This window comes from Leptosomus discolor, chromosome 6, assembly GCF_034619465.1.
Source record: "Leptosomus discolor isolate bLepDis1 chromosome 6, bLepDis1.hap2, whole genome shotgun sequence".
In the NCBI taxonomy this organism is placed as follows: domain Eukaryota; kingdom Metazoa; phylum Chordata; class Aves; order Leptosomiformes; family Leptosomidae; genus Leptosomus; species Leptosomus discolor.
In genome coordinates this window covers 64,256,231-64,267,936 of record NC_141396.1, presented here as the reverse complement: position 1 = coordinate 64,267,936, position 11,706 = coordinate 64,256,231, and the positions used below count along the sequence as shown (strand labels likewise).

Sequence of the window (11,706 nt, the reverse complement as noted above, 5' to 3'; positions counted from 1 at the left end):
GGATTAAAAGGAAAAATGGAAAAGAAAAGTTCAGCATCAGCCCATAACTCTCTGGATACCAGTGCCCAGCAGGAGCAGCACGATGGGGCCGTGATCCTCCTGCCCTGCAGGACCCGCTCCCTGGAGCCCCCCTTGGCGTCCCGCGTGTCCCCAAAAACGAGATCCCCACCGCCTTCAGCCCCGTGGCTACACAACGGGGCCCATTGTGCTTCCAGCACTCGGCGAGAAGGATTTCGGGGCTGGTTTTGGTTTCTGCGTGGGGGGTGAGTGGGTTTGGGAGGCAGGGAAGGTGACGGGGACCTGTCGGTCCCTCGGTGCCCCTTTGCTCGTTGCCTTCCATCGCGGCGAGCCGACGTCCGTCCGTCTGCACCCGCTGGTGGGGGGGACGGACACGATTTTCCCTCCTGCCGAGGCTCCTTGGCCGGTGGCCATAATCCCCTGCCCTCCACAAGGGCACAGTCGTGTCTCGCTGCGCTTATCTGCACCAACCTCTTAATTACTCCGCCTCGAAGCACACAGTCAATTAGGCCGAGGTCTGAAGAGCCAAAGTCCCTGGGTAGGGACGGAGCTGCGGCAGGAGGAGGAAGGCTGGAGCTCCGGGGCATCCGAGGGGCAGGCAGCCAAATCCTGCCCCGGCTGCTGCAAATTAAAGTGGCTCGTTAGGTGCTGAAGGTGGTGGCCGTACAGCCATCGCCGAGGCTTTCTACGGAGAGCTTCTCTCTCTGCACATCGAGTGAAAAACGCTGGTAGCCTTTTCGTTGGTGGGCAATGCGCCAGCAAAGCTGGGCTGGCCCAAGGGGCTCCCATTCTGGAGATCCTCCCCCTGGAGCCCCAAAACGCGTCTTCTCTCACCCCAAAGCAGAGAACCCATGGAAATGTTTCTAAAATCCAGGGTCATCTGCCTTGTTTCTCTCCCCCAACCCCACAGACAGCCCAGGAGATACTCAGGGACATCAGCCCCAGCGTGAGCTCGCCCCAAATCTCGTAGGGGTTTGGTAGAAAGAGCTTCGTGCAGGACACGGGGACGGACCTGACGCTGGGTTGACTCGTTCTTGGCCAACTTGCGTTTGCCCATCCTGAAATAACAGAGGCCACAACCCATCCCAGCCCCTTCCTAACCCCTGGTTTGGTTGGGGATGCAAGAAGACGACCCCCGAGATGGTTTGCAGAGATGTTGCGACCTCCCAGCCCTGCGCCGATTTAAACACTGCCCGAACCAGGGTAGGAATTGCACCTCCTGGCTTCGTGCCTCAGTTTCCCCAGCCCCACGAGGTGATAGCTGCCTCCCCTCTTGCTCACAGCGATGGGGGGGCTACCTGCTCCTTTGCCAGGCTCAAAGTGGTGACACCGAGAGACACCCCTTGGGAGGGAGCTTGTCCCTTCGTGGAGGGGCTACCGTGGCCCGGGGCTCCTGTGGCCAGCCCTGGGCCGTGCTCCCTGGCCCGGGGTGAGCTTTGGCAGCCAGCACAGGTCTTCTCCAAGCAGCTGCCGTGACAGACAGCTCCTGAACCAGCCCCCCTCTGCAGTGCTGCTCTAAAATAAAAATACCTCCCGCCTGCTCCGCTCCACTCCCGGCCAAACTTCCTCCAGGGGCAAAGCGAGGGGGACGGCACCCCTCCTTCAGCCTTCCCCCCCACCCCCCCACCCCGCCCCCCCAAAGCCAGGCTGAGGGATGCTGTAGGACAAACAGCCCCCCCCAAATCCTCCATCGGTCCCCGCCGCTCCCCCCCCCCCCCCCAGCCCCCCCATCGCGGTGCCGGACGCTGGATCCCCGCACCCTCGCCCACCTCCACCCGCGGCCCTGGGGCTCAAGGTCAGTAGCTGGGGGGGGGGGGGGGGGGGGGGGTGGGGGTCACACTGGGTTTGGGGACACGCTGTTCCCGCAGTTCCAGGGGGTTTTGGTCACCTCTGCCCGCTCCCAGCGCCTGGCCGGGGGCGGTGGAGGGGACTGGGGAGGGGGGGTGAGGATGAGGATGGTGCTGCCCCGCGGCTGCTCAGAGCTTTTGGGGGGGGGGGCTGCGCTGGAGAACCCCTCCCCTGCACCTGACACTGCAACCCCGGAGCGATCAGGAGTTAAAATTGTCCGAAGGGTCCCCCCTGCCAGCACCCCTCGCCCACCGCAGGCGACCGGGGACCGTTAAACACCCCCCCCCACGCCCCATTTGCGGGATGCCCCCTCCCCACAAAAAAAAAAAAAGGAAAAAAAAAAAAGCCTTGAAAAGCGTGGAAAGGAGGGAGAACAAAAAGAAACACCTCTTGAAAGCCACCTCCGTGGGTGCCCTCCCGCCGCAGGGGGACCGCAGGGAGGTGGCAGCGCGCCCGCCCGCAGCGGCCCCGCACGGAGGGGGGGGGGGGGGGGGGGGAAGCGGCCTCAGGGCGACCCCCACCCCCCCCACCTCCCGGGGGCTGAGTCCAGCCCAGGGCTGGCCCTTCCCACCGGGAAAAGCGTTTTTTTTTTTCCTAGTGCTAGGGATAAAATGGGGTCACCCCGCATCCCTACCAGCGACACCCGCCCCCCTTTAAAAATCTCAACAACAACAACAAAAAAAATTAAAAAATAATTTAAATCAGCAAAAAAAAAAATAAAAGCTTTGCGATGCGGATGGGAAAGCAGAGGGTGACCGGCTCGCCTTTTTCTGCTGCCTAAAAGCAAGAGTTTCGCTCTTTAATCCCTTCGAAGCGCCCCGCGCCGCTCGCAGGGTCCCCCCTCCCACCCGCGGGGGATGCTCACGAGTGGGTGGCGGTGCCGGAGGAGGATGCTCTGCCCCCGCCCCCGCCCCGCCCCCCCCCCCCCCGCTCACCCTGCTCCAACCCCGAATTGCGTTTTTAGCAGCTGCCGGACAGGCTGCAGAGCTCGGGGCGGGCTGAAAGGCACGTCGCGCCGGCGTTAATTAGCCTTAACGGGAGTCATTAGCCCAGGGCTAATTGCGGGGCTGAGCGTCGGCATCCTCCGAGCTCCGCTGATGCCGAGCGGGGGGGCGCTCGCCCGCCCTAAGGCTCGGGGGTGGGAGCACTTTGGGACCACGGTGCTTTAGGAGCCCCCTCAAGAGCTCAAGGTTGGGCAAAATCCCAGGAGAAGGCGAGCAGCAGCCCACGGCAGGGGAATAGGGGCATCCCATCCCATCCCATCCCATCCCCTCCAGCACGGGCATCTTTGTGCTCTATCCCGGAGCCCTTCCAAGGATCCAATTAAGAGGGGACATCAGAGACACGCTGGAGGAACCCCATCCTGGGGAGCTGGCATCCCGGAGCATCTCTGAACATTGGGACGGATGCAACTTGCTGGGAAGAGCCTTTTTATCAGGATCTCCTGCTTGAGCTGCCCCCAGATCCTGGCTCCTGGGTGGGTTTTGCAGCAGGGTTCAGCAGCAACCTCTTTCCTCACACCTGAGTTGTGTCCCAGGTGTTACCGTCTTCTCCATCTCTTCAGCTCCCGGCCTTCAAGGAAGCCCACAAAGCAGAGCTGCTGAGGACCAGCAGCAATTTAGGGTGTTGGAGGGGCAGGTGAGCTCCCACCCCTGGTTTACTTTCCTCTCCTCCTTCTCTTTCCCAGGTCTGGATCCCCTGCACCAGCTGGGGCGCTGACCTGCCACCATGGGGGTTAAAACGATGCTCCCCAGCTACGAACTGGGGTTTTATGCTCTCACCGTGACGTGCGCTGTGGTGTACAGCGGGAGCGGGATCTTTGAAGCTTCCAGAGGTAACGCTCCCCACCTCATCCCCCCCCTGGAGGGGGCCCTGGGAGGGAGGATGGATGTCAGGCGGCTGCTTTTACAGCTGTCGATACCAACAGCAGATCCCCGGATTTAATTTTGGCAGAGAACGACTTGGGAATCCTTTGCAAGGCTCCAAGAGAGTTTTTGGCCTTTTTGCCCGGTTGCCCCCTTGTCCCCATTTCTGTGGCTCAGGGCAAGAGGCTGTGGCACATCACAGCTCTCCAGGCAACCACCCTGCCTACACAGGGCTGCTTCCCCAATACTTCATCTGGAAGCCCAAAAAACCCAGAAAATTTCATGGGATCAGCTGAGGGTCCCTGGGATGGGCACTGCGAAAAGGCTTTGCTGGAAATTCTTGCAGAAATCGAGGTTCCTGACTCCTGTGGTTATCTACGGGAATTAGGCGCTTTGGGGATGGGTTGTTTGAGCCCTGACGGCTCATCATCGCGGTGAGGAAGGCTCCCTGCTTTGCCAAAACCCAGGCCCCGTTTCCCAGAGCTGTTTCTTTCCCCATAACTCTGGTTCTTTTGCAGACAGCATGAACAGAAAAGCTTTTCGGGACGGCATAAAGCCGGGCTGGCACTACTTCGGCAGGAAGATGGTAAGCGGAGGAAGGACTCGGTCTTTTCTAGTTACCGGTGACACGGTCGGTGCTGACCGCTGGAGAAGCAGAGCTGGTTTTTCTGCTGCTGACATATTTTTTGCAAAGTCCACGTGACTCCTATTTTTCTCCCTAAAGAACCAGTCAGGAGAATATCCTGAGCAGCACCGTGGATGCTCTGCTTTGTGCGCACCGAGACGAGCAACCTCTGCGCATCTCTCCTGGGGTTTTATGACCAAGCTGGGGTGCTCGGGAGCCCTTGGGTGGAAAACGGGAAGAAAAGGCTTTGGAAATGGTCTGGTTTCCCCTCCAGACGGGTGTTGGGGCAGGGGTGCGAGGGCTGGGGGCAGTAAGGCACCCGGTGCTGCTCCCGCAGGACGTGGCCGATTTCGAGTGGGTGATGTGGTTCACCTCGTTCAGGAACGTCATCATCTTCGCCCTCTCGGGACACGTCCTCTTCGGCAAGATCTGCTCCATGACGGTGCCGCAGGTGAGCCGGGGATGTGGTGGGATGGATCTGAAAGCACCAAGGGTGACCTGGGACCTGCGGAGGGGGGGTTGAAGGATGTTCTGGGATGGGCGGGAGCAGGGTCGGGGTTTTCACCACGCTGACCACGGGTCGGGACCGCTCTCTCCTCACAGCACCGGGCTGTGGTGTACATGCTCTACGGGGTCTCGGCCGTGCTGGGCAGCATGGGGCTCGTCTACCTGATGATCATCCTCTCCCACTGCCTTGTCCTCTACTCCGTCGCGCTGGCCAAGCAGAAGTGGCTCTGCTACGTGGCCGGGCTCTGCTGTCTCGCCTCCTTCAAGGTGGAGCCATTCAGCTCGTGGCAGGTAGGGGCTGTCTCGGGCCATCTCTGCCTCATTTCCAGCCCACTTGTGTCCATCTCCTTGGGTTTATCTCCAAGGAGGGTTCCTGTGGCACCCGCAAACCCCAGGCACTTCTTCTGGCTACTTCAGATCTCCCACAGGGTTTGAGAAGGAGGGGACTTTGTGCTGCTTGGGAATAATCACACGGGGACTATGTCATGTTTTGGTGGCTTCATGCTGGGCCAAAGCTCAGGACACCTGAATCCTCCTTGTTGCTTAGGCAACAGCTTGTCAGACAGGCAAGGTGTGTTCCTGTCCCGTGCCTCAGCTTCCCCATCCGTAACATGGTGCTGGGATGGGTTCAGTGATGCCCATACCTATCTCTTAGCTCTCTGCCCAGTTAAGACTTTCACTGGTGGGTGGAGAGAAGCCCAGGAAGGACCTTATAAAGCTATTCAGTCCCTCTGAAGGACAGTGCTGCCTCTCCCTGCCTGCTGCTTACCTCCTGATATGCGTTCCCCTCCCCTCTCCATCAGGCTTCTGCTGGCTTTTCTTCACTCCCTGGGGAGGGGGACATTCCCACCCCAGACCAAAGCCTACGTGGCCCACAGCTGCTTGGTGAAGACGTGGCCAAGAGGATCCACCACTTCCCATCTCCTCCGGGATGCAGGAGCCAGCTGGGAAATCGAGCCCCAGTTTTTTTCTTTTTCCACCAGCAAGGCTTATGAGCTCCAGGGACACTTGGTGTCAGAGGGTAATTAGAGGCTTTGCCAGCTGCCCCAGGAGTGATGTCCTCCACAAAGCAAGGGAGCACAGAAGCGACACCGCGTTCCTGGTGGTAACTATTTGTTTCTCATCCAGAGCGGATTTGTAACTGGAGCTTTTGATCTTCAAGATGTCCTCTTCTACGGAGGAAGCGGCTTCACCATCATGCGCTGCATGAGCTTTGCACTTGAGAGCTCTGAGAGGAAAGAGGGCATCTACTCCATCTTCGACCTCCTCAAGTACAACTTCTACCTCCCATTCTTCTTCTTCGGGCCCGTCATGACGTTTGACCAGTTCCATGCCCAGGTGAGTGCTCCTGAGGCAGGGCTGGATGAGGACCTCTCCCTGCGTGTATTTGCTTGGGTTTAATGCCTGCAAACCCCATCTTTTGCCACAGTGAAGGTGCAAATGGTTGTAGAGCTTCTTGTGGTCACCTAGTCTGTGCCATGATGCTGTGATTTTTGTGTGGAGGGGCATCAACCTTCTTTTTTGGGTTTTGGGCCGCTGATCTGTTCAGAGGGGAAGACGTTGCTGTGGTGAAAGCATCACACTGGGATGAGGAGGGGAGGGTTCAGCTCATGTCCTTGCTCGCTGGGCACCTGCACTGCTCGGTGCCTCAGTTTCCATGCGCTGTCACCCCAGCAGCTCCATGCTGCCCCACTGCGCGGTACCGGGAGGCCACGGTGAGAGCCAGGCATGTGGTGCCCATCTGTGGGACCTCTGCATGCTGGTGGGTGTGACAGCAAGGTCAGCCTCACATTTCCATCCTGCTGGTTCACCCAACAAGCATGAATTTCCAGGCATGGTCTGTGTGTCTTCATCTGAAGTTATTTCTCTAGAAATAAGTAAGATTGGGTGCCAGGCTGTCTTTCAGCAACCAGGGGCTTCCTCTGCTCTTCATGAAATACCCTGGTGACCCATTTGACTCTAGAGATCATAAGGTCAGCGCTGGTGTCCCCCACAAGGGATGCTGGTGGTGCACTGAGTCTACTGGCAGCCCATTCTCAGCAGACGAGTGCTAGGGATGGCCAGGCCACTGATGGGCTTTTCTCCCCAACTGCTGGAAGAAACGCTTCATCCTAAGGCTTCATCTCTCCAGTCATGTCTTATCTGTCAGGCTGAAGTCCAGCTGAGCGTGGCTCCAGCAGTCCCACTGTCCAAGCCCCTCTGGAGGGTTTACAGTGCGCTGGGGTGCTGTCCTCATCCCATATTCCTCTTCCTTCCCCAGTTTCCATCAGTCGTTCCTATGAAATGTGCAGCCCTGGCTTCTCCTAACGCTGCAGCCAGTTATCTGTAAATCAGGGCATTAAACTCCTCCTGTCCCCAAGACCTGAACTCCTCCTGTCCCCAAGACCTGAACTCCTCCTGTCCCCAAGACCTGAACTCCCACCGCTTCTACATGGCTTGATCTGGAGGGGGTTTTATTTTGGGCTCCTTTGCACAGCCCCAAACCTGGATGTCTCTAGCCACTTAATGAGCAATTCCCGCCTCTGCTGCTTAAAACGCTCACCCCAAAGGGACAAGGATTAACTCCACAACCCCTTTGCCATGCCCCAGCTAAGGGTCCTGTCTTGGCCTGGCCACCACTGCCATCTCCTGGTTAGATGCCCCCCTGCACTGCTGGAGCCGCAGCTAATTTTAGGGGTGAATTCCTAATTGCCCAACAGCAATTACAGGGGCAGGTAGATGGAGTCTGACCCAGTTAGGGGGCAGATCTGTGTCTTTTTGGCTCCTACTGGTGCTGCATCCTGGTGGAGACCTTGTGTGATGGGAACTCATCTGTACCAGGGCTTGCTCAGCCCCATTTGAGCTGAAAAGCATCTTCCTTACTAGGATCAAGGGAATAATTTCACTTCTGTAGGGCTGCAAGTGTGGGGGACACCTCCCTGATCCCACGGGGATGGTGGCAGAGTGCTGCCACCACACGCAGACAGGAGGACAAGAGGAAACAGCCTCAGGTGGCACCAGGGGAGGTTTAGATTGGACATTAGGAAAAATTTCTTCACAGAAAAGGTTGTCACTACCCAGAGCAGTGGTTGAGTCACCATCCCTGGAGGTATTTCACTTAGGGACATTGTTTAGTGGTCGACTCAGCAGTACTAGGTTAACAGTTGGACTCGATGATCTTAAATATCTTTTCTAACCTAAATGATCCATGATTCTATGAAAGGGGATCTCCGTGTCCTCCCACACATCTCCATGCCAGAGTCTGTCCTCCCTCAGCTTCTCCTCCAGCTTAGAGTCCAGCAGCCTCTTTGTGTCCTTAAAGCACTTGGCATATAACAGACACACACAAAAAAAAAATCTGGCAAAGGCTTTAATTCTCAGGAATCATCTGGATTTGACGATGGGGCTGGTGCGGTAGCCTGCGGATTATGTCGGGAGAGCTCCCACCTCTTGCAGGGAATAAAGGGAAAGTAATAAACATAAGAGGATTTTGAATAGAGCAGCAATTTTTACAGCGATGCGGGGAAGTGAGGACATCAGTCTGCCCGGTGTAATCCTGAAAGCTCGCTCTGATGATTTTTTATATTACAACGGCCAGAGACATGACAACTCCTGGAGGCAAAGCCCGGCCCCTGTTTGTACAAGACACAGCAGAGACAAAATCCCCATTGATCAGGTCCCAACCGATTCAGGATGGCTCCTCCAGCAGCTCTCCCTCTCATTTACAGCAGGCCTCTGCAGCAGAAGCTCCAGAGACCACCAGTTATTCTCCTCCTCCTCCTCCCAAGTGACCCTGGCCAAAGATACACATCCAGCCCTGGCAGAGCTGTCAGGTGGGATTCCAGCACTGCTCCCAGCCTCTCCTGGGCATGTGGATGCCCTTCCCTACAGGCTGTGGCGCCCTGTAGATGTGATGAGTACGAGCATTTGCTCCCTCTGGGTGACTTGTGCAAGGGGCCGCCCTTAAGCAAAGTTGATTTTCTAAGCATGTCCCTGCAGAAAGAGCATAAACCCCAGCTCCTCGGTCAGTACGGTCTTCACCCCACCTTGGGTCCCTTAGGTACAGCCAGACCTGTCACTGCTGTGTCACACCATGTGCCTGCTCTGCTGGAAACGCCAGTGATGGGAACAGCCTTTGCTAGGAGGGTGCTCCAGGAGGCGCGTTGCTGCCGTGCTCAGCACTGAGGTGGGGGTGTTGGAGGGATGCTGTGGGTGGGACATGTCCTGCTCCTTGTGGATGGGTTCACCTGAGCTAGTCCCTTGGGTCTTCCTTAATCAATGGAGATTCGGGCCACATAGTCCATGGTGTGATTTCTAAAGGAGAGTGTTCGGTCCCCATTTGGACCTTGACTGCTCCTCTGGATGGAGGAACACACTGTCCACCCTGTCTCTTAGCTCAGCCCTTTCCTGGTTTGCCATCCCGGCAGGTGAGCACCCAAGAGCTAAGACGCAAAGATGACGAGATGAGGCATATCCGGGTCCATGCCCTCCTCCACGTAGGGGCCATCATTGCTGTGGACATCTTCTTCCACTTCTTCTACATCCTCACCCTCCCTTCTGACCTGAAGTTCATGAACCGCCTCTCGGACTGGTCCTTGGGTGAGTGGCCGTGCTTGGACACATTCACACCTGTACTCAGCTTCGAGGCAGCGGTGGGTGATCCAGATCTCCATCCATCCCTACTGAGAGGCTTTGGCAATGCCTATGTTGGGCAGGTTTGAGCAAAGCCCCTCTTCTTCCCGTGGACAATACACAGAGCTGGAGCCCTAGAAAGCAGGTGGTGTTGGGCTGACATTCTCCCCGGGTCCAAGTGTAAATTGTTTAGCTCCGGGTTTAAGAGGCTGAGCATCAAGCCATTCCCATTGCCTTTGGACTGGAAGGTAGCTCAGCACCTCCAAAAAAAACAGCCCTATGCTGTTGCAAGAGGTACATCTGCTATCTCAGATGCCTTCCCAGGTGGCCACCCACTACGGGTGTTTGTGAGCCACTGAAATGGTCCCAGGCATAGGGTGCACAGCGAGCAGCTCAGGGGAGTTGTAGCTGCTGTTTTCAACTGGCTAACAGAGGGTTACAGAGAAGGTGAGCTCTTCTTGGAGGCTGGAAGGGAAGAAGCGGGACACAGCAAACAAGGAGCAGCAAGGCAAAGCCTCATTGCATGTGAGGAATGTTTTTCACAGAGTGGTCAAACACTGCAACAGAGGCCCAGAGGGGTTATGGATTCTCCAAAAATAGACATACTCAATGCTCAAATGAACAAGGTAGAGAGCAACCTAATCTCCCTTTAAAGTGGGCTGTTCTCTGAGCAGGGCTGGACTAGGGACCTCCAGAAGCCAAACTCCCCGGATGAGTCATGGTAGCAACACTGGCATTCAGCTGGCAGCTGGATGGAGGATTTCAGCTGGCCAAATACACGTCTGATGGCAGCATCTCAGATGCCACAGCGTATCTGACATCCACACGGACAGCAGACAAGCAGGAGGACGCCCATGTCTCTCCAGAGTGGCAGCTGGAGGCCAGGAGAAAATCCTAATGCAGCTAGGATGGCACTAGCATTGATTTAGGATGTCCTAAGAGACCTGGGTGGATTGACCAAGCATGTGTGTTACTCCAGAGGGAGCTGAGCTCCTCTGCAGGCTCTGCTGCCTGTATTGACCAGATCTACCTGGTCCATGGTGGGAGCTCAGGCACTGCTCACATCGAGGCACTGTGTGGCCCTTAATCTGTGAGCTGAATCCCACCAAGATGGAGGCATTTGAGCTTCTGTTTGTAGCAGCGCTACTGGAAAGGGCACCCCGAGCCGGTACATTCCTGCTCTCCTCGACTGCTCGCCCTGGCACGTCTCCCTCACCGGCCTTGAGCTTGGCGGGGGGGGGGGGGGTGGGCATGAGGAGCCGCCCCTCCACCGCGCACAGGCCTTTTCCTGCAGCTGCCACTCTCCTGCCCACCCCGGGGCGGGCTGAGGAGCCGCTTCCCTCCCGGGCACAGCCGGATCCCCGAGGGACCGGGCTTGCTACGGGCCCCGCGGCCTGGTGGCGCCTCCGGGGCGGCTGAGGGCAACTGTCCTGGCGGCCGGGCTGAGGGGAAGGCCGCCAGCCCCGCCCCTCGGGCGGTGACGTCCCGCGCTCGGCGCATGCGCGGCCCTGCCCTTCCCCTGCTCTTGTCGCCGGCGGGGCCGCTGTTGCTATGGGAACCGCGTGGGGCCGCGGCCGGGCCGGGAGCAGGAGGCGCAGCCGGAGGGAGAGGCAGCGCGGCCCTGGCAGGCCGCAGGACGAGGCGGGCGTTGGAGAGAGGGAACCCCCTGTGTCGTCCCCCCAGCAGCTCTGTGGCAGAGCCCTCTGTGTTCAGGCGGTACCCAGGTAGGCCGGAGGGCTAAAGGTTGCCCCCAGGCCAGCCCTTCTGCCCCCGGGGGCCCCGGGCTGTGCAGAGGCACCGGGCTCTGCTGCTTTGTCGGTCCTTAATGCACCTCGTCCACGCCCGGGGGGTCCGGGTGTGGAGGTAAAGCTGCACAAAGGGACATAACGTGCCTTTTGGCACTTGGTCGGGATGGTTGCTGCCTTGGTGTGAGAAAGGGCCATTACTCAGCGGAGGGTGTGCCTTGGAAAGTTTGTACGGATTGTTTTTCCTAGACCAAAGGTGCACTCGATTATTTTTTTTGCTGACAGTAAATGCCAAACAGAAGGAGAGGGGGCTGGAATAAATTCGAAACCTGATGGCCTTTAGTCATGCTAAGTAAAGCTCTAGACATTGAAATAGGTAGCGATGTTATCGCTTTAATGTTGTCACTTAATGCTTAGAGAATCGGGGGAAAGATGTAAGCCACGCTCTTGCCAACTAGTGCCCCAAAATTAGGTTTAACAGAGATCT

At 57.6% G+C, this 11,706-nt stretch overlaps 1 protein-coding gene across 1 annotated transcript; it reads left to right on the top strand.

Annotated features, from left to right (window-relative positions):
* The first annotated feature begins 3,594 nt into the window (after positions 1-3,594).
* On the top strand, positions 3,595-10,893 carry LOC147415402 (protein-cysteine N-palmitoyltransferase HHAT-like protein). Its single transcript, XM_086467352.1, has 7 exons — positions 3,595-3,700; positions 4,250-4,317; positions 4,694-4,807; positions 4,960-5,154; positions 5,992-6,201; positions 9,270-9,441; positions 10,769-10,893. The coding sequence occupies exons 1-7, from the start codon at positions 3,595-3,597 to the stop codon at positions 10,891-10,893; spliced, it is 990 nt and encodes a 329-aa protein (XP_086323478.1).
* The last annotated feature ends 813 nt before the right edge of the window (positions 10,894-11,706 follow it).

Excerpts from the sequence above, each read along its gene's own strand:
- LOC147415402 (XM_086467352.1), top strand. The coding sequence starts at position 3,595 with ATGGGGGTTAAAACGATGCTCCCCAGCTACGAACTGGGGTTTTATGCT. Across the intron at positions 5,155-5,991 it reads AGCCATTCAGCTCGTGGCAG|AGCGGATTTGTAACTGGAGC; the intron begins GTAGGGGCTGTC and ends TTTCTCATCCAG. Across the intron at positions 6,202-9,269 it reads TTGACCAGTTCCATGCCCAG|GTGAGCACCCAAGAGCTAAG; the intron begins GTGAGTGCTCCT and ends CCATCCCGGCAG.